Below are 21,031 nucleotides of genomic sequence, written 5' to 3'. Positions count from 1 at the left end.
GGACAAAAACATGCTATTGAAAATTGGCATGGAAGAAAGGAAATAGCGAAGTAATTGTCTCACATATCTCGGTGGACACCCGAACCGCGCCGTAAGGGAAGGGAAGGGAGGAAGGTGGGAGTGAAAGAAGAAAGAGGAAAAGAGGTACCGTAGCTGAAGTCTCCGGAATTACGTAATTTCGACCACCAGGGGATCTTTAACGTTCACTGACATCGCACATAACACGGGCTCCTTTTGAGTTTCGCCTCCATCGAAACGAGCCGCCGCGATCCCTATAAACAAAGGAACAAGCAATTGCTGCTACACAAATATGCATATTTAGAGCAGCAGTCTTCAGCGGCCATGCAGTCCTTGCACCATCCTCTCTGCTCTTGCGGCTGACGAGGTCTCGTATGATCGTCCTCCGGCGTCTCCACTGTCGTCCGCGCCTGAGGCCCTTCAGTCCCTTTTTACCGACGAGTGTACCACAAGAAGACAGGGATAGCGGCACAGCCCGAGGTCGAACTTCGGGTCTAACGCGTGGTGCAGCTCCTGGAACTTGCCGACACCGAACCGTGCTCCTACGATCTACGTCGGGCGCAAGCATTCCGATGAGGTGCGCGATGGCGATTGACTGCTGCGAACGTGCCTAGCATCGACAGTGTGCATCCGGCTTCGAAGCGAAGAGCCCTAGCACGTAACACTCGCACCGTGATGCACCCGTTCTGTGCGACGGTGGTGTAAAGGCAAAAAGGCCCCCCAACCAACCAAGTACGGGGGTAGGTGGTTCACTGTCTGCGGTCATTTCTGGGAACCCTCGGGGCGGGTTCACGCCACCGGTAATTAGCGGCGTCGTCGTCGGAGGAGGGGTCGGAAAGGGAGACCCTTTGTCATCGAGACGACGCGGAAGGGTCGAGCAGGGGGCGCCCAGCAGCAGCCGAGCCGGTGCGGCGGCCCACTTCGGGCGCGCGAGCAGCAACGCGCTGACCCGCATCCGCGCAGTGTCGCCATGAGGAGCGCCGCCGACGCCGCCCGGTGGCTGCCGCTGCTGCTGCTGCCGCTGGTGCTGCCGTGCTCCGCGGCGGGCGGCACGCCGCCGGCCGAGGCGCCGCGCGCCAAGACGGTGATGTACTACGACGGCAAGACCATCGCCAGGGTCGAGTACGGCGCCGACGGGGTCACCCTGCAGACCTGCCGGCTGTTCGAACTAGAGTGAGCGCTCCTTCTTCTTTTTCTTCTTCCACTGGCCGCGTGCTGGTGCAGTCGGGTGCTGGCGCCGTCCAAGCCAGTTCGGTCGCAGACGAGAATCAAGTTTCGCTTCGCAGTGTCCGGCTCGTTTTCGCTGTGCAGGCGTGTCTTTCCACACTTATCGGGCGGTTTGGGACGCCTTTCAACAACTATGTTGGAGTTGAAAGCGAAAAACGTCTGTGCTGTGCATTTACTACCTCACTTTCACGAGCCACGGCACGTAAGCGTGTTACATTCGCGATGATAACAAAGGCCCGTTGAGTGCAACGTGCTCGGCACGTCGATGACTCAGGCGCCGTGTTGCTGTAGCCAGCGCACGAGCGGAGAGTCAGAGGGGGTTGTTTTTGTTAAAACGTCTTTGTTTCCTTATTTGTTCACTTATAACGTTTGCGAGAAACTATTGAACGAGTGAAAAAAGGGACGAAAACACACACAAACTCATAATCACAGTTCGTCATGTGCGCGCGGCTCAGCTCCGTTCAGAGAACCAAATCGACTATATACTTTGAAGTGTGCACTGCGCGCGCATCTGCGCAGGCCACTTTTTTCAAATCCGCCGCTTTAACCGGTTGGCTGAGACGGCAAAACTGACAGCACGTGACTTCACTGGGTCACGTGCTCAGGTACGAGGCACGCATGCATTTCGGCGAGAGGACGCGGAAGGTTCTTATCAGCGGGACATTGCTCCGGGATGAATGCGTACACGCGTTCGATTCGCCTTGGCGAGCGCGTGTTGGAGGGCGGCAATGCGGATGTCAGGCAAGCTTGGCTCAGAAATGAGAACACATTGGTATAAGGGCTGGCGGCAGGCGATGCCGCGATGGTACCAAGAGCGCCACGCGTGCAATCTGTTGAGGCTGTTATGCTCTTGAAGCGGGAAAATATGAAAAGGACTAAAAGAACTGAAACTGGCTCGCTGCTGGTACACCCAGCGTGTGCAATGGATTTGTGGTTAAAATCATGTTGGTAACTGGCTTTCTATAGACGTGCTGTGCTGCACGGCCTTACAGGAGGTTATTTTCGAGGTCATATGTTCGATCCCCGACAACCTAGACGCTCTTACATTGGTGACGCAGTACAAGCATTTACAGATCCCGCTGAGCGTCGCCTCAGAATCTCAAGTGGTCTGACTGCTGTGCCGGCCTGTTCTAATTTTATCTGCACCGTGAAAATTTGTATTCGAATCATTCTAGCTCCTCCTCGTGCGCTACAGATTTGCGAAGGAAAGGTAAAGAGCGATGCCGCCGAGGCAGTTACTTGGCAGAGGCTAAGGATTAGTCAGAAATTGCTCATTTCTTCTTCGAACCTGTGGACAAGGTTTAGGTGAATAAGTCAACCTTGGCTCGCTGACTAGTAATGAGAAGTCGATGTCCGTATATCTTAAATCAGCTTTTTCCAAGACCATGAGGTGGAAATAGCATAGTATAAAAAAACTGCTGTAGAAGCAAAAGCAAAAAAAAAGCACTGATTCATTGCAAAATCTGAGAAGTTTTTCTGTTACTCACTAAACTGGGCTTTTTATTATTATTCAATAGTGCTCAGACTCCAGACAGGCATTCAAGCACACATTTATGTTTTTTTTTTCTTTTTGAAAGCAGTTTTTTAAAGACACAAGTGCTTAAATTAGCACAGAGACGTTGCTCGCTTCCTTCAGAAGCTGACTGCGTTCTGCGCACGTTATCTCCACGTTCACTTTCCATTTACCATGGGCCTGCGCAGAAATGACGAAAGGAGTAGAAACGCATTATACCGGTGCCTTTAGCGCATGCTTAATTGGACGTCGAATTCATACAGTGTTGCTGATGCTCCTTCAGACAATTCGTGGATCGCGGTGAAGACAAGGATGAGCTCCTTTAATGGGAGTGCATGCGTTTGGAGAGAGCAGTATCCACCCTTCCATTGAGATCTATCGATTAACGGGCGCCAAAGTTCTTGTAACACAACCAGTCTAAAAGTACTGAACTCAGCGATGTAAAATTTCAGTGGCACAACGGCAGCTTCAGCCAAAGAACGCCATGGAACAAGGAATGTTTATTTGCAGAGTGTGGGGTCGAAGTCCCATTCTGCACGCATTTCACCCCAGAGGAGCCGAGCACCAGGCAAGGGGAGGGCTTGTACCTATTGTTCACTTGTGCATGGGCTGGGGGAGAGTCCTGTACCTTGTGGGGGTACTGAACTTTCCCCCAGCCGATGCACAAGTGTCCCGAGATTCCACCTCCCAGTTTCTCGCTAAAAGCATATGCCGAGAGAAAAAAAAATACAGCTTTCTCAAAACACCTCCGCTGTGTACAAACATCAATTACGGGTTACGCTATGCATGAAAAGAAAACAACTGTTTGATGAGGAGGCGGCCGGCTAACTGCACTTACGAATGACGTCACTAAGCGGGTTTCTCCTCACTGGTAAGTATCCTCGTTGTCGTCCATCCAACAATGCCTTCCCTAGCCGGCGTTCACGCGACGGCAAAAGAAAAAAAAAAGGAAGGGTTGGCTTTTACAGGCTCTTTTTTTTTATGCTAAACACATGTCTGGCTTAGAGTTGTGTACTCGGTCCGTTACGAAGAGAGGAGGAACTGAAAATTGCGCCCAGAAAGCGCTCAGCGTTACCTAATGCCAAAGCCAGCAGTTCTGACAATATGCCTTGAAAGTGCTTATGGGGGCTCGTCGTAGATATAGATCTGGACCAGTACAGTTCGCGAAGGCTACAGCACATCGATGTCGTGTTTTTAACGACTGTCCTACTGCTTGCACGTTAACTGCAACTGAGCGACGGAACCCTCAGAACTTCCGCTCACTGACTGCGAAGAAACGACAAACTACGTCGCGAATGCGTTCAGAAATTCGCTGCAGACGTAATTAATTGTTGTTTCGTTATTGACGTTTCCAGCAGGTGTCCTTACACGTGAAGGCAAATGATAGGCTCATTGACACACGACGTGATAAAGGATTACGCCACTGCGTTCTTAGCCTTAAAAGTTGTGAAGAAATTAGTACTAACACTAGACGCGGGGCAGAAGAAAGGAGAGACGCTCACCAGGACGCCTTCTATTCTCTCCTGAACTGATTTGCATTTAGGGCCAATCGAAATCCTATCAGCTGCCAACAACAACAACAATAATAATAATAATAATAATAATAATAATAATAATAATAATAATAATAATAATAATAATAATAATAATAATAATAATAATAATAATAATAATAATAAGAAGAAGAAGAAGAAGAAGAAGAAGAAGAAGAAGAACACTTTTATGAATATCATGAAGAGCATTCAATACACGGCGCAGCAGCAGTAAAAGCTGTCACCAGAACGCGTTGACAAGGCCTCGATGTTTTCTGATTGTTTTGAGGTTTCATTGTTCGAATAGAAGGTTCGAGTCAAACAGTCGAAACCCCTGTTTCTTCGCCACATTGCAGCAGATCAAGGCGACGCGATGGCGCTTCGCGTTTCACTGATCATCGTCTTTCTTTCGCCAGGCAAGAGTGTATATAAACAGACCCATACACTATGTTTACTTGCTGGTTAATGATGATGATGATTTGTGGCTATCCCCTTTGGTAACGGGGGGGGGGGGGGGGGGGGTGCAGGACTACGCCCGAGTCGAGAGAAATTAAGAACAATAAAGGTGAAAAAGAATAGACTGAAACTGAGGAAAAAAAAGGCGGGAGGGGGGGGGGGGGGGTTATGGTAATGATGATGATGTGCCCTTTCCTATGAAACGGGTGGGCGCCAAAAAAAGTACTCTGGCCGGATAGACGCAGAGATGAAAAACAGCAGTGAAAAAAAAAACTGCAAAGAAAACTAAGAAGAAAAAAGCGCAGAAGTACTGGCTCTAGGGCGCCTCGATGCGCGCATCGAGGCACCCTAACTGGCTCCTTTAACTGGCTCCTCTCTACAGCGCCACCCTTTGGCTACTCTGGGAAGCACCGGGAGTGGACTTTCCCTTGGTGTCCGAAGGTGCGAGAGTTCTCGGCCGGTATATGCCCACAGGTTCGTCGGCCTCGTTGGAGGTCTCGAACGACTGCCGTCCTTGACCGCAGCGGTTTTCTTGGGTGACTACTCCTCGGCGAGGATGCGTGTTGTGCGCGCCCAGAAGCTGCGCGGCGCTTGACCTCGAAAGCACGCGCCTTCCTTTTCGATCGCGCAGACCGGTCTTCGGCCCCGCCCCGGCCGCCGCACTCTCCTTTTCCACTCTTGTCACTCCCGCACTGAACCGTGCTCCAGCGCTCGTTGATTCCTTCGCCGAGAGATTTCGTGGCGGTCAGCCTTCTTCCTTGGTTCCTTTTTCCTTGTATTTCTTTTCATTTGCAAACTGCAGCGTGATTAGGTTGGATCGGGGCTACATTTCGAGCAGGAAGGAGCTCCGTTTGCTGCGCTTGTTGAACGTCGCCTATCTGTACTCTCCCTGAATAACGGTGTTATCGCTGTCACAACTTTATACGACTCTTCCCTGCGCTTCAAGTGATCTGCATGACCAAGGAATGGCGCGAAAAAGCAGGACGGTGAAAGGGAAACAACACATGCGCGTACACTAGCAACCGAATGAATTTCCGAGCTGACAATGCGATCATCTTATAGAGAACGCGGTGTGACACCGGGAAAAAAAACATGCAGATCACCAAAAAAAAGAGAGGAGGCAGGAAAAAATAAGAAAGCTAGTGTCGCCCTAACAGGTAAGCCAACCTCCCTTAGGTCCAGAGGCAAGGATCTCCTTTAGGTGCGGAGAGGAGGGGGGGAGGGGGGGGGGGGGCAATATTGCAAAAGTCGTATGTAAGAAAGGCTATATGGTCTTCAACACACCCGAGCGATTTGCCCAAAACGCTTGCTGACGTACAAGTAAGTTGGTTTGACGCCTGAAATGAGCTACACCAGTGCGCGTCGTAGAAAAATACCTCGGCGATGAATAGAGCACTCGCGCAACTCCTCACTGCTGCTGACGTCACCCTTCAAATTGTCACATTATGTCACATGACCACGATATGGTCATGAGATATATTGCGCTCGCGACTCCTCCCGCCCCGCAAGTCTGGTGCCCACACCAGCCACACCAGGAAATCCTGGTGTTAACACCAGAACACACCAAAACATTCTGGTGGATTTTTCAACTGGGGAGCCACTAATACCTTCGCTGTAAAACAGCAAAAGCAAACGCAGGGGTCTCGATTTGCGTACTCTTCGTGGGCACAGAGAAAGCGAAGACGACATAGCAGGTCGATGGGTGCAGGCGGCGATTACTGTTGATGGCTGTGGATCACGAAGATGTCTTTGATCCAACACCAATTCCAAATTTATTGTTTATCGGGAGGGGGGGGGGGGGGGGATGCTGTCGCCCACATCTTTTAAACCCGCTCCTGCTGCTAGTACGCTTGGCATTGTGTGTACAGGCTCGCAAGCTTCAGCGCATTTTCACCTGATCTCCACCTGTAGCTTTTACTTCTCCCCGTCTAAAATTACCTCCGTAATTTTAGCTTCCGCGGAAATATAGTTTCTATTATTAGAACGTTGGTCTCATAGTTTAGTGTGCAACTCGACATGAAATGCCTCAATTCATTTAATAATCTCACCCGAGCACTCACTGTGAGCTGAATTCTATGCAACGTCTGGACAATTTGAGGGACGCCTGTGACTGCTCGCTGTGCTTGGAACAGCAGACACAGCGACAAGAGGAGTGGAAATAGGTAGTCAGGAATGACAAGCGGAGATGCAAGGGTTGCCGCCTTAATTCTCTCCGTTGTCTCCCGTGCAGCGACGAGCGTGAGGCAGAGCCCATCATCAAGGCGCAGGGGCTGCCGGTGCAGCAGGTGGACTTCGCCGCCATGCTCAGCCTCATCTCGCAGTGCCGGGACCTGCGCGACTGGTCGGCCAGCACCAACAGCACGCCGCACTGGAGCGCATCCACCCTGTGGAGCGGCATCATTCCCGGTACGTATACGCTTCTTCTTCTTCTTCTTCTTGGCCTGCTTCATATATCATTTCCATCTAAACTTTCATTTACCCTATTTCATTTAATGTTTTTTTTTTCATTTCCACATCCTTTTAGCTCCTCTGAGCGATGCTAACTACGCGTTCACCACCAGCGCTCAGTGCAAAGAGCGAGGTCCGGTAGGCATCCGACCTTATGTTGGGTAGTTGTAGTCACTTTGCTCGATAAGAAGGTGGAAGCTTCCTTCCAGCTATGACACCTCACTCCGCTTCAAAGTATTTCTTCTGGGAGCTGTTGGGACTCGAGTAGCGTGGTCCGGGTAGGATCCAAGTCTAGCTTTCTTCGACGTCACTTTTAACTGTGAGGACACTGTGGAATATCGTACGATACTAATGTGAACATATTGATGGAAACGGTATAATCTTCCGATGCGTAGAAAAATCTTGCGTTTAAAGTCTTGTCCCGCGCTCACACCGAGTATGTTTAAGACTGCCATATATAAATCTAATGGGGTATGTTTTTGACAATAGACAGCCGTAACATACCGGCGTCCTGAGGATGGACCTGCGGATATATCGGTTGTCAAGGTGCAATCAAACGATATGCGAAAAATGTGCGTTCGTAAACAACTTCCCTCTGAAAAAATTGCGCTCCTCCAGAGTTTCTGACTTTGACTAATCTTCCCAGCGCACATAAAACACCCGGACAGAGGGAGCGTAGTCACCATGGACGCTGCGAGAGTGGGAGAGGACTCTCCCTCTGTCAATTCAATTCAGTTCAGTTTATTACCTTAAAGACCCCCGCAGGGGTATTACATAAGGGGTGGATTATACAGAAAAATAAGCACAATGGTTGCCATGTGGGTTCAACATATATTGTTTAGTTACTCCTACTATACTGTCAGTGCCCAATCAGGTGGTCAACTAGCCTCATCTTTGTGCACCACACAAAGTTTGCACATCAGGAGGCCTCACCAAACGCAGCCTTTCATGTGGGGAGCGTGAAGCCGTCGCCTGTCTCTCTCCCAGGGGAGCCAGATTCTCGCAGCAGAGCACCCATGTCTGGTTAACTGGTTTCTCCAGCTGCCTCAGCCCTCTTCAAAGCGAAAAGAGATTTCTGTCGGAACCACCACTTTATTGCCCCAGGCCCCGAGCCACGGCATGCGCTTCCTCTTCGCTGCCCTCGCCCATGCTGACCGATTCGTCTGGTTTCGATGAATGCACCGTCTGCTGTCATGCCACGTCTTTCTGCATCTGAAACCTCCTACCTTTAAAGCGAGTTTCTGCGTTGTGAAATAGTCAGCAGTAACAAGGAGGTTGGAAGACACGAGTGACGCCATGACCTTGCTAAATAAACCCAGGCCGATACATGATGACTGGGGCAGCGTCGATATATCACAGCCGCCGACTTCCATCCGATTCGCAATAAGGTGGAGCCCCAGTCTCTGGATTTCCACAGCCCCGTTCACTGTTTTCCTTGTGTGTTTTCTGCCGTCAAGAAGATCATACGTTGTCGACAACGCCTTTTGGAGGAAGAGAACTGCGGACGTGACCTTCAGGTTATTCTGACTTTATAAAAACATGTCAGGGCAAAATTAATAGGGACACACGAACGAGGAAGCCAGCAGTCAGGCTATGGCCTGTAAATAAATTACCTTTCGCGCCAAGCTGCATACATACCAACGGCGGCGAGGAGCGATAGGCTGGCTATACGACGCATCTGTCTTCATGAAGTTCAGTGCGCATGTAACAGACTCGAGATGTCTGTTTAGTGGGGCCTACAACGCCTCTCAGAAAAGGTTACCACTTTGTGACACGAGATTCGGAGACAGCTGTGTGCTGTGGTACGGTAATACTGTTCATTCATTGTTATTTGTCTACTTTTCTAGCACAGTGCGCACGCTCATTTTGTTCGGACCACGCAGCGTGGCGGTGCGTCGTCATAGCGCGTTGCAGTGACGTCACCACATGATGACCAATCAGCGTGCCACGGTGTTATGCCCATGTCACAGAACCGGGAAACGTTCCCTTAACAGCTCTCGCTTAAAAAAAAAAAAAAGTAATAATAATAATTTTGCGCTCAGCCTTGATAAAAGACAATGCAGCTAATAAAAGTTTCGTGCAGGGTGACGCTGAGCATCTCCGTTTCCGTTTACTGCCACGCCGCGTGCGGGTTCTAAGCGTGCCCACTGCGCGCTTATGCTCGCAGGCACCAAATGGTGCGGCCTGGGAGACATCGCGTCTTCCTACGAGGACCTGGGCACTCACGTGACCGTCGACGTGTGCTGCCGCGCTCACGACCACTGCCCCGTGAAGCTCAAGGCCTTCCGCACCGGCTACGACCTGGTCAACTTTTCCCTGTACACCAAGTGAGTGAATAGCCACGCCCCCAAACACGTGTGTCTTGGCTCACTCGTTCCAGAACGGGCCCCTCCAGGCGCGTGTTCTTGACGAAGTGTCGGCGTGTGCGGTGTGGTGCTTGCATGTGCATGGACGCTGAGTATAATTTAATATGCGCTATAGGCCCCCAATAACAGGCATACCAGGGTGGAAATTTTGTTTCGTATCCTCCTCTGTTTAACGTAAGACATATAATGTGAAATCTACATTATGGGGACATTATGCTGACGGCGGCAGTACTCAACCGTTCGCTGCGACCTTCACCCAGGCAGCACAACAACATTGGCCGAAGGTCGGTCAACTGTTGGCAAAAATTGGCACGAACATCGGTCCTACACTGGCATTTGGGCCGAGCGCTACCACATCACACATTGGACCTACTTTCATGCCAGTTTTGGGCCAATGTTCGGACGATCAAGCGGCCAACGCAGTACCAATGTTCGTTCTGCAGCATGGGCCAGCAAGGGTCTCATACTGGTATCCAACTTTCAAACATTGGTAGCCAGCTTTCAAACATTGGTAGCCAACTTTTAAACATTGGTAGCCAGCTTTCGAATAATGGTTTCCAGCTTTCGAATAATGGCATCCAGCTTTCGAATAATGGTTTCCAGCTTTCGAATAATGGCATCCAGCTTTCGAACGCTGGCACATGCAATTAACCCACTAGCCAATGACCGGCACTGTGGATGGATGTACATACCATTCTACCTAGCAAATATTCATAGTAGAGGGTGCGAAAGAATTCCAGAAAAAAGACCCGTTTATTGCTTTGAGTTACAAGAATCACGCTTTTAGCCCGCACAGGATGGTTTGCGCTACCACCAGCCACCCTGGGGAGCAAAGAAAGGGGGTGCAAGAGCATGGTGGTAGAGGCTGTGGGAAAACAATTTATTTTCAAGTTTGGTGCGTGCCGATCAGGTTGGGCAAAGCATCTGGGCAAGCTGCTGCAGCACGGCTAAGGCATCCATAAAATGCTCAATGGAGCTGTCCTCCAGTGAACTGATCAGTCATATCCGAAGTAATCGTTGCACTCCGCTTGCAAGAGGGCTGCTGGACTGCATTCAAACAAATTCCTCGTCCAGCTCTTGCACGATGGCCTCACGATGCGCCAAGCCTGTAACGATCGAGATGCATGATGTCATGGTAAGCTGAATTATGGCCATCACAGAAAAAAAACAAAAATGATTAAATAACACCGAATTTTGTGAAACACAGTCATCGTGAAGACACTAGCAACATATTTTACAGGATAATTTTAAATTTATTCTTAAGAACCAGCACCACATTAGTTGCACAAAGTGGAATTTAATTTACTAAACTTCCGTTATACCAAATGGTTTAATTTAGTCCAATGCGTCGTGTCGCACTCCCAGTAAATATATTCAATGCGAGATAAGCAAATTAATGTGATATTGAAAACAGATTAATGTATTATTTTGTTTTAATATCATAACTCGTATCTAAATTGCGAGCTAATTTTTTATTCAAGTAAATATGCACAGGTTGTAGCGTCTCTTCCACATGGACGTGAAAACAACATTTTTGATTAGTTTTTTTTAATAGGGTTAAAAATACGGCTTGCGATTTTTTGCGAAATACGCTGAACGCAAGGAACTCAGGGCACCTTTGTTTTACCTTAGTCGCTTCGCATGCATGCTATAATTGGATTCGAAACTGCGACTTGCAAACCACACAAAAATACTAGTCTGATAGTCCAGAGTAATACCCTTTTTTCATTGCGAGAGAACTTGGGCAAAAGCTTTAACCAGAAATTGCGGATTTTCTATTTTGTCTGCAAGTGTAGAAGGCAAAAAAAAAAAACAGTACGGAAGTATTACACATATTCTTACCAACTGGTCTGCAGTGAAAAATTAATTAAACGGTTCTGATTTCCGTCGTGCATAAGCGGTAAAGGACATATTCCCGAATGCATCCCATATCAGGTCATATGAGTTCAAACCCGCTGTTAGCCAAAGTAGTGAATCTTTAGTGAGTTCATCTCACCAAAGACGAAAAATTAAATTCTCACCATTCGGCCACAATTCCACTGCGCACAACGTCAAGCAAGCCATTTCGCAATGAGAGTGGGTACACAGAAGTCGTCCTCGTGCTTATTGGCTCGCTCTCTTTTCCTGCCGAAAAAATAAAGGCACATGTAATCAAAGCAACGTTTACTACAAAAACCACTTTAACTTCCAGACGTATATCAAGATAAAAGAGTTTTAGTACTTACAAATAAGATCTTGCAGGCGGTACGAACAGCGTCGGAGCTCTCCTAATATATGAGCGTGGCTTTTCGCGTGCACAGACTATGAACGGTGCTAGATCGAGTGTGCATGCATTTTCGTCGTTTTGGTTGTGCACGTGGTTGGGCTCCGCCGTGGAGTCAAGAATGTTTTGTGATGCGTCGCGCGGTTCCAAGACGAGCAGTGGAGACGATGGTGGGGGGAGGGGGGGGGGGTTGGCTGGAGGGGAGAGAGTCGTTTTCCTTTACACAGGTTTTGTGGTTCCGAGAAAAGTTCTCGAGCTGAAAGGTGGAGACAGGGAGATCGTGGAAGGGTGCACAAACAGCGAAGCGGGTAGCTGCGCGCGAGGGAAAATAGCTTTGAGGAAGTGACAATCAAAAAGAAAAAAAAGCGCTTCGCGGGGTGGGGGGGTTAGCCCGCTACCTAAAAAAAGGGCGCGGCCGGGAGAACAGGTAGGGAGATATGGGAAGACTTGAAAGAGAGAGGGAAAGGGGCCAAAACACGTGAAAAGGGTTTGGAATTTTTGGAGAATGAGTCACATGGCCACAGGCAGTACGGAAAGCAATACCTACAAGAAACAAGTGGATGGGAAACACGGAAGCGTCAAAGTATTGCTACAAAGCTGCAGCAAAAGCCCGAAAATTTTGAAGTGAAAAACTTGGAGCTTCAAGATGAATTTCGCCAAAACGAGTTCAGACACTCGCGTATTTTGTGGGGCCGTATGATGTGGCTTCTGTTAGTTCAAGATAGCTTAAAATGTTACCACATAATAACAAAAATATAAAGCAAAAAAAATATCCAAGCAGAATGCGTGCTCTTTCATAGTTTCATGTACCGTACATACGCCAAACAAGCTAGGTTAACATGCGTCTAACGCCAGTTGTCAGTCCATTTATTCAGTGGTCGTCGAGGAATCCTCAAATTGTTTGTTGGTGTGGAAGTTTCGCGCAAAAAAGCAAAAATAAACAAAGGCATGTTGAATTGTGGTTCGCAACTACTTTCGATGGTTTTCATCAATAAAGGTCATGTTCGAAAGAAAAAAAAAAACTTGCGAGTAAATATGCCAGGACGTGAGCAAGAGCTATATTGCCCCCAATGCAAATTACGCAACAGAAGAATAAAATGGTCAAAAACAACAATTTCCAACACTACGATTTGCAGAAAAGGAGGGAAATAGCAAATCAGAAAACACGGGAAAGGCGCGATCACAGGGCACTAGGTAGGGAAGCGTAGGAATCGCTTAGCACGTGTCCGCGTGCGTTTATGAAGCACCCGCCTAATATTTCACGAGCGCAACGCATAATTCGAAATTACGAGGCGACTGCTTCGTTTCTGGACGTTGCCAAAACTGAGCACAATTTCGGTTTAGCGAATGCACTTGCGCTAATCTATTACGTTTGTATCGCGATCTCCAAGAAGCAGACACCAGCTGCGCACTGCGGCAGTGAATTCCTAGAGCGAATAAAAAAAAGTTTTTTTTTATTCCAAAAATTTAATCAAATCAAACTTATTTGATTTTTGTTGAAGGCGCCTGTTGACAATTTTTGTTGAAGGCGTCTCGGGTGTAATCAGAATGTTAATTCTGATCAACAGGACTTCGATCGCAATTCTCCTAAACGTATTATTGCTGCTCACTGCTCAACCAGAGTGCAGCTCTTCCAACGGAATCATGGGTAGCTTTGCTCACAAACTGCAAGTGTTCGGTTAAAATATAATAATAAATAAAACCAAATCTTTGAACTCGCATGTTTTAGCGCGTTCGAAAATTATGAACTGCCGATCTGGTACTCGACAATAAAAATAATTTTGAAAACCCATTTTAATGGATGACACAATGTTTACCAACGTTTGCCAGTATACTTTGAACACTGGATAAGCGGTGGCAATCCTAGGCCAATATAGCCAGCTCCCGGAAATGGCATAGCCAATTCTGGCAAAGAGTGGAACAACACTGGCTAACATGGCCCATGATAGCCAGGATTCGATGATGGCACAGCCAGCAATGGCAAACAGTGGGGCAATCCTGGCTAACCTGGCCCATGATAGCCAGGATCTAATTACGGCTCAGCCAATACTGGTAAAGCGACGGACAACCAGGGCCATTGTTGGATGTGCTAAGGAGTGGCACAACCAATATCGGATGCTCACTGGCAACTCTGGGCCTAGTTAGGGCCACGCTTTGCCAGTGGATTTCCAATATTGGCCCGCTGCCGTGTGCTACCTGGGCAGGACCTGTATATAGCGTGGTGGCGAGTTCATTCTTAGCGGCTGATCCTTACACATTAGAAATGGATGCGTCTTCCTGAAAACAGAAGGCAGAACCTTGCGTGGAGTGCTTACCCTACCAACGTGAACGATTGGAACTAGTCGGCTCGACATTTCACCTCGTGAAATAGCGCTGGACTCAAGGACGAAGTGCTTACCAATTTATGGCGCTGCCGAGCAAAGTGGAGACCCCGCTGCCGCCTCTCTATATACGTGCGCTTGTGACAGAAAGGTGTAAACAAACATCAGTAATAATTCCGGACTGGTCAGTGGTAAACACGTACGTGCGAAGCCTTCGTATACTTTATTTAGACTTGGAATCACAAGGTTGGAGACAGGAAAACTCGGGGTTCGCTATACAATAAAACTTTCCACGGGAAAGACAGAAACATGAGCTGTAAAACTATTTTCAGTGCATGAATAGAACAGACGCATGTCGTTTTTCCAGCCCAGAAAAGCTCAGCTGCTATGCATATTGCGTGCTTTCGCGAGGACACCGCCGTGTCGCGCTTGCTATTATTTTAGGTCACGCTTGCACCCCTCATCATTGCATTTCTGGGTCCTCGAAGCGGAGGTACGTATCCACCAAGTTCCCCGATATGGCCCACTTATACCGTGTACAGAGGCATCAGAGTGCAAATCGTTAATCGTCGTGTCACGGCAGTTCGTATGCACGGCACACATCCATGAATTAACTCCCACCCTCGTTGTGTGTTCAGCTTGCCAAGTCAGCTCGCGCTGGTTCGCCCCACTCGGCAGGTCAAGCACACAGCGCCCTGGTTGATTAGCGAAGCGCCCCGGATGTCGCACTGCCTCTGGAAACAGACGCGTGCATGATTTCCCGTCCAATCGCTTCAGATCGGTTCTTGATCATGCGTGTCTGGTTGCCTGTTGTCACCCTTATGGTGGCGGTGCGGTGACGAAAAAATAGAAAATCCGATACTACGACAGGTCACTCTAGTGCGATGGCGCAGTATAGGCTCCCCATTATTAACGCGATAGCTTCAAATCGAAAAAAAAAAAAAAAAATGTCGTTGGTCATACAACTCACGCATTGGCTGGAGGGATGTGACGTCACCAGACCGAAAGTGTCCTCACTTCCGGTACAGGCATCAGCAGCTTCTAATGGTATCACATTGCCAACGCATAAGGTAATTGGCGTCGCTGTAAATGTCTGCGCTCCCTCTGTCGTGTCTGCGATGGTCACTATCTTCGAGACGGACCTGCCGCAGAGAGATACACTCGAAGGCGGCGAGTTTACAAGCAGCAACTCCCATTGCCGCACTTGCGTATAATGCTTCAGGAAAAGTGCTGAACATTGAATAGGGTGGCCCCTCAAGACCTGTAGTGGTTTTTTATTTTGCATTGAATATGGAAGGTAAAAGTAATTTTTTCTACCCCGGCATCGGCTACCGCTGCTGGAAGCACCTGAGCTGGGGCAGCGGAAATAAAGAATAGCAGGCAGAGTGTAGGAGTGAAAAGAAAGAGGGGAGGGGATAGTAGAAAGGACAGGGGGAGGAGTACACTGACAATAAATATATTTACATATATACATGATAAATATAAATATATACAGGTCGCACGCGCGTGAAGGTCTGGTAGAACCTCTCTGGTAGAAGGTCTGGTAGAAAATCGCATATGTCGCTTAAAATTTCTCTTTCAATTAATTAATAATAATTTCAAAGTTGACACCTCTAATATCTTGCTTATTCCTCGGGGTACCAAACTAGAAATCGCCATTCTCTTTCCATGACGCCATTAAATTCTCGAGTTAACTGTTAAAGGACCATCACTGATTGGAATAACCTTACGGATGATGTTGTCAGGCAGAGATCATTGCATTTGTTTGAAGAGAACTTGAAATAATTGTTTGTTTATGACCTTGCCGCGGTATTTTCTTCCTGATTTTTCTATGTGCAATTCTGTTTTGTTCGTATGTGTCTGTATTTTTGTATCTTAATACATTGTTTCCCACCTGCTATGATATTGTGTACAAGATCGCAGTATTCATAAATAAATAAATAAAATAAATAAAGTAACCTCTCGTCAGGTTTTCTGAAGACGCGGAGCAACCGACACTCATGATCTCTTGCACTGCCCTATCAAAGCTTGCAAGCAGTCGTCATTTTGCTCCTTCTCGTGGTTATCATCATCATCAGAAGCAGCAGCCATGCTACTCCCGCTAAAAGACTAACGCCTCTCACATTTAATTTCAACCAGCCTTATCCTGGGCTAGCCGTGGGCACTCTATACCATATCCCCGCAATTAAGCTTCGTCATCGCATCTCTCCACCCGACTCTATATGCCGCCCCCGCGTACTTTTGCGTTCGTATTTTTGGTTTCAGCCGAGAACGGATATCGTCACAAGAATATTATTCTCGATCCTCCTTCGACAAAACATGCGAAGTTCTTGTAGTTGTCAATATTTTAACCGAGGTTTCAATCTCTTCTAATTACTAACCTAAAGACCTCTGGTGCCGCGTCTAAAGTCTCCTTCCGTTGTTAGCTGCATCAAATTGCCTTGCTTTGAGGAGGCAATATGCCTTCGTTGCCAGCCGTAAGCATTCCTTATATTTAGTGTTCGAAATCTACCCCGGGGATGATAATAGACATAAACAAGGCATTTGATAACGTTACACACGATCACATACTTAAACCCGTTCACGACACGGGATGTGGCGCCAACATGTACAGTTGCATACGCAATTTCCTCAAAGGTCAGGCAGCCCGCTTCAAGGCAGCGCAGTCTCTCCTTCCCAGTCAACATTGCCTGCGGAACAGCATCGCATGCTTGCTTATTGACAGGCGTGTCGAGCTGAGTTGAGATGGTCGACAGCGTGCGTGGCCGTGCAGCTAGCTACGTGTAAGAAGGCGGGAGCTTGTCGCTCCTCCTGGCCGCGAGGGCAGCGGGGAAAAGAATGCTAATCCAGCAACAAAGGAAGCAGAGAAAAAAATGCCTGAAGTGATCTTCTTTTCTTTGAATTGGGCGACGTTGTACCCGCCGCTGGATTAGCCGCTAGAGCTGGATTAGGAAAAAAATAAATGGCGCGGGGGAGGGGGGGGATGTTTAGAGCAGCCAGAAGGGAGAAAGGGCCAAAAAAAGTTAAAAAGAAAAGAAAAAGGGATATGGGGCCTTCGCAAGGAGTGTTACCAAGCATGTGCGGCAAGGTGAAAATAGCTACCCAAATGTGGCATGCAAACAGGCCATGACCTCAGACAACGCAGTCAGGGGTGCTTTGTGTATTAGAGTTGGAATTTCCTTAGGTCTCTTACCTCTGAAGAGTGGAGAGAGTGCCGCGGCATTCGTTTATGCCAGCGTGCATAGTATTAAAGTTATAAATAAAGTATCATTCTCGTTCCTCGCACTCACGAGTGCTTTTAAAGCCGCTCTGTAATACTGTTATTTAAATTTATCAAGCTCACGGCCTTTTTTGCAGAGGTGTTTCGAAAAAGGGAGGTTGGGAAGGGATTGAGAATGTGAGTGGTGGTTTTTCCTTTACCCTCCCTCTCATCCCGAAGTGCTTGGCTTCATTCGAGCTCGGCAGATGATCAGCGGGCCTAAGGAGCAAGCCACTCTTCTTCGCTGGGCCAAAAATAACGTTTTTTCCTTCCCCTTGTTGAAGGAACGTCTTTCTGAGTGCTTAAATTCAAGGCGATCTCGGGAGGTCCCGGACGCCCCCCCCCCCCCCCCCCCCCCCTCCCTCTTCTAATATTTACTAGGGATCTGAGGCCCCACGCGCTAGAATGTAGCCGGGCGCGAATCCGAAGCAGACAACCATTTTTTATTCTTCTTCTCAGTGGTGGTCGAAACATTTCCTCGTTATCATTTCGAAAATGTCACCATTATTTTTAGCAAGAATTATTAATATGTTCTCTAAAACCTGAGGCGGAGAAAACGGAGAGACGGAGAGACAGTCGGCAGCCCTACACAATGGTTGTAGAAGAGAAAGCGAAAACCGTGACCTTACACCACGAGTCAGTCAGTTGGCCGCTCAGCTGCAAGGCTACCCAATAACGATGGGAAACACAGTGCAAAGTCTCGTCCCGGCAACCTGCACGAGTGAAGAAACCTTCCAGCCTCCCAAAATCCGAAACTGCTCTCAGCTGTTTCGAATCATTCTTTCTTTATCTTCCCCGTCTCTCGGAGAAGATTAGTGATGTTTCTAGTTCGCACTATTGTTTGCTGATTGTCATTCTGTATATGCGCAGTTATTTGTACACTGTAACTACGCCACTTTGTCTAAAACGATGTGTGAAACAGGCTGTCAGCCGCTTTCTTCTTCTCCCTCTTTATTTCCCTCTCCACCTGTGCTCGATTCACTTCAGACCGCCCTTTGATGGAGTCAGACTTAGAACACTGGTGTTTCTGTCGCCAACCATAAGTATTTCGTATTTTTAGTGATAAAAATCTATACCAGGGCTGGCGCAACATCATCATCAGCCTGACTGCGCCCACTGCAGAGTAAAGGCGGCTCCAATATATCTACAATTTAACCCTGCCCTGTGCCAACTGCGGCCACCGTATCCAAGCAAACTTCTTCATCTCATCCACCCACCTAACTTTCTGCCGCCCACTGCTACAGTTGCCTTCTCTTAAAATCCGTTCCATTACTCTCAAGAGCCATCGGTTGTATTGCCTTCGCATTACATATGCCCTGCCCAAGCCCATTTCTTCCTCTTGATTTCGACCAGAATGTCATTAACCCGCGTTTGTTCCCTCACCCACTGTGCCCGCTTCCGATCTCTTAACGTTACACCTCTCACTTTTCTTTTCATAGCTCGCAGCGTTGTCCTTCACTTAAGCTGAACCCTCTTTGTTAGCCTCCACGTTTCTGCCCCGTAGGTGAGTACCGGCAAGATACAGCTGTTATAAACTTTTCTCTTGAGGGATACTGGTAAACTACCATTCATGATCTGAGAGAACCTGCCTAAATGCGCTCCACCTCATTCTTATTCTTCTAGCTATACCCCGCCCCTATTAGAGAGTGCGCTAATACTCCCTTTTTACTCTCTTCCCGGGTAACTGGTGTTTACAACGTGCACATCGTTCGTACTGTTTGAATGACATGCAGGGAAAAGTTTGAGTTGCATGGCAGCTGCGCGCCTGCAGCTCTCATGCACTGCAAGCAGAAAGGAGTAAAAGGGTGTAAAGCTGTCCTCTAGCGCACACCCTTCTTTAAAGGGTGTGCGCAAGAGGACAGCTTTACTCCCTTTTCACTCCCACATAGGTGTATTCGTGTTTAGAGAGTGCGCACCCCTGTGCCGCGCAGGTCCCACTGTGAGTGCGACCGCGACTTCTACAACTGCCTGCGCCGAGCCAAGAGCCACATTGCGGACACCATAGGCAACGTGTACTTCAACGTCATCAAGGTGCCCTGCATCCGGAAAGTGCGCAAGCCCGTCTGCACCGACAGGGGGTGAGCAGACGACCCTCTGCAACGGGGCGCTCTTGGTCTCCCGGCCAGCGCGCATTTTCGATGCGAAGCCCGAACATGGTAGCGCAAAGTCGGATGAATGCAAAGCCGCTTTCAGACCGACCATGCGGCGACAGCAGAACAGCTAGAAGGCCGTTTTGATAGCATCAATCTTTAGCAGCACTCGAGGCGCCTTATTACAAGTCTCACCTTGGTGTCATATATAGAACACCCATATTCCGTTCTCAAAGTAGTCGCTGAAAAAAAAAAAGTATTTTTCTGACAGCGGCCGAGTTTTCTCGACTTGGTCTTAACCACGGTGGTCTTAACAGACACAAGGAGCTGATTAAATGAAATCTAATAGCTAACTTCCTAACTATTACAGTAGGGCGCGGGCAATGATATATTTACGGTTAGCTATTAGTAACACCATATGAGACTAGGTTTTCGCGAACGTGATTCTGCTCGGCTTTCTTGGCGAGTGAGGGCAACATCGAGCGGCCGGCCGAAGAGCGACTTCAGCCACACCCACGAGCACAAGTCATTCGGCGCAGTACGCGTCGCGTCAGGCACGTAGCCAGAAATATTTTTCGGGAGGAGCCCAAGGTGACTTTCTGTTTCAAGCGAGGGAAAAGGTGGGGGCGTGTTGGGGTGGGATGGGGTTGAGGGGGGGGGGGGCTTAATTGGATACCTGCCTGCGTCACATGCCGTCTTCCGTGACACCCGGACACGGCTGGACGAGACGTGACGGCGGCGCAAAGCAATGCAGTGAAATTATACTGCGATGCTAAAACTACACTACTCCCACACTGGGCAGCCAAATGAACAAATCATTCATCGATGGTAGTTAACTAATGCGATATGCGAATAACGCAACAACTGCTTCCTGCGAATAGTATCTCGGAAAGACATGTCTTCACTTACCGAATTACATTTTTTTCCATGTTTCAAGTGAGATTAAACTTAATGCGGTGCAATTTTTCCGATCCCGTGGTGTTTGGCAATGCGATTACTACATCTGGAATGCTTTCCGAACAATAAGAAATACTCGCCGGCTTCTGAGAGGGGTCCTATTAATTCCACGCAGGAGGAGGTACGGCCGTAGCGAGAGCAGCTGCGAGGCATGGGCCTTCCAGGAGCTGGGCATGCAGTTCGTGCCAACGGAACGCCACTACAACTGAGTGACATTCGCCATCATCTCGGGACCCTCGCTACCACCAGCCGGAGGTCAGCATGCCGGTGCATGGCCTTCGAGATTCCCGAAATTGAAAACGTGAATCCCAGAGGCAATGAATGGCATGGAACTCGAACTGGCACGAAATGCGCAAAATTGCAGACACTGGTCAACAAAATTATGTAAATAAAGAACTGTTACGTATTTTCTACGCGCTCGTCGTTCTGCCATTTTATTATTCTAGTTCTGTTTGCGGCGTACGTACGTACAAAGGAAGTGCGCTAACACGCTTACACTGTTGTTTGTGCAGGCGTCGAAGCTCGGTCTTACCAGCGAGTGTGTAAGTGGTGAGCAATCATTAGTTATTTGCTTGCGCTTA

The 21,031-nt window shown here is 48.3% G+C and overlaps 1 protein-coding gene and 1 long non-coding RNA gene across 2 annotated transcripts; one reads left to right on the top strand and one right to left on the bottom strand.

Moving 5' to 3' along the window:
* Positions 1-911: 911 nt before the first annotated feature.
* On the top strand, positions 912-20,861 carry LOC149364830 (phospholipase A2 LaPLA2-1-like). Its single transcript, XM_089570207.1, has 5 exons — positions 912-1,191; positions 6,977-7,152; positions 9,362-9,521; positions 19,335-19,481; positions 20,566-20,861. The coding sequence occupies exons 1-5, from the start codon at positions 989-991 to the stop codon at positions 20,657-20,659; spliced, it is 780 nt and encodes a 259-aa protein (XP_089426333.1). The 5' UTR covers positions 912-988; the 3' UTR covers positions 20,660-20,861.
* LOC149364831 (uncharacterized) lies at positions 10,420-11,816 on the bottom strand. The gene is made up of 3 exons (XR_016288631.1): positions 11,786-11,816; positions 11,582-11,684; positions 10,420-10,666 (listed from the first exon to the last, which is right to left on the bottom strand). It is a non-coding gene; the product is annotated as an uncharacterized LOC149364831 (long non-coding RNA).
* Positions 20,862-21,031: the final 170 nt, after the last annotated feature.

Source organism: Amblyomma mixtum, chromosome 2 (genome assembly GCF_055824585.1).
Source record: "Amblyomma mixtum isolate Tamu chromosome 2, ASM5582458v1, whole genome shotgun sequence".
Classification (NCBI taxonomy): domain Eukaryota; kingdom Metazoa; phylum Arthropoda; class Arachnida; order Ixodida; family Ixodidae; genus Amblyomma; species Amblyomma mixtum.
The sequence above is the reverse complement of the archived record's forward strand: the minus strand, read 5'-3'. Positions and strand labels throughout refer to the sequence as shown.

Bases quoted from the DNA above. Each gene is read 5' to 3' on its own strand.
- LOC149364830 (XM_089570207.1), top strand. From the start codon at position 989: ATGAGGAGCGCCGCCGACGCCGCCCGGTGGCTGCCGCTGCTGCTGCTG. The intron at 1,192-6,976 runs GTGAGCGCTCCT...TCTCCCGTGCAG, and splicing joins TGCCGGCTGTTCGAACTAGA to CGACGAGCGTGAGGCAGAGC. The intron at 19,482-20,565 runs GTGAGCAGACGA...AATTCCACGCAG, and splicing joins CCCGTCTGCACCGACAGGGG to GAGGAGGTACGGCCGTAGCG.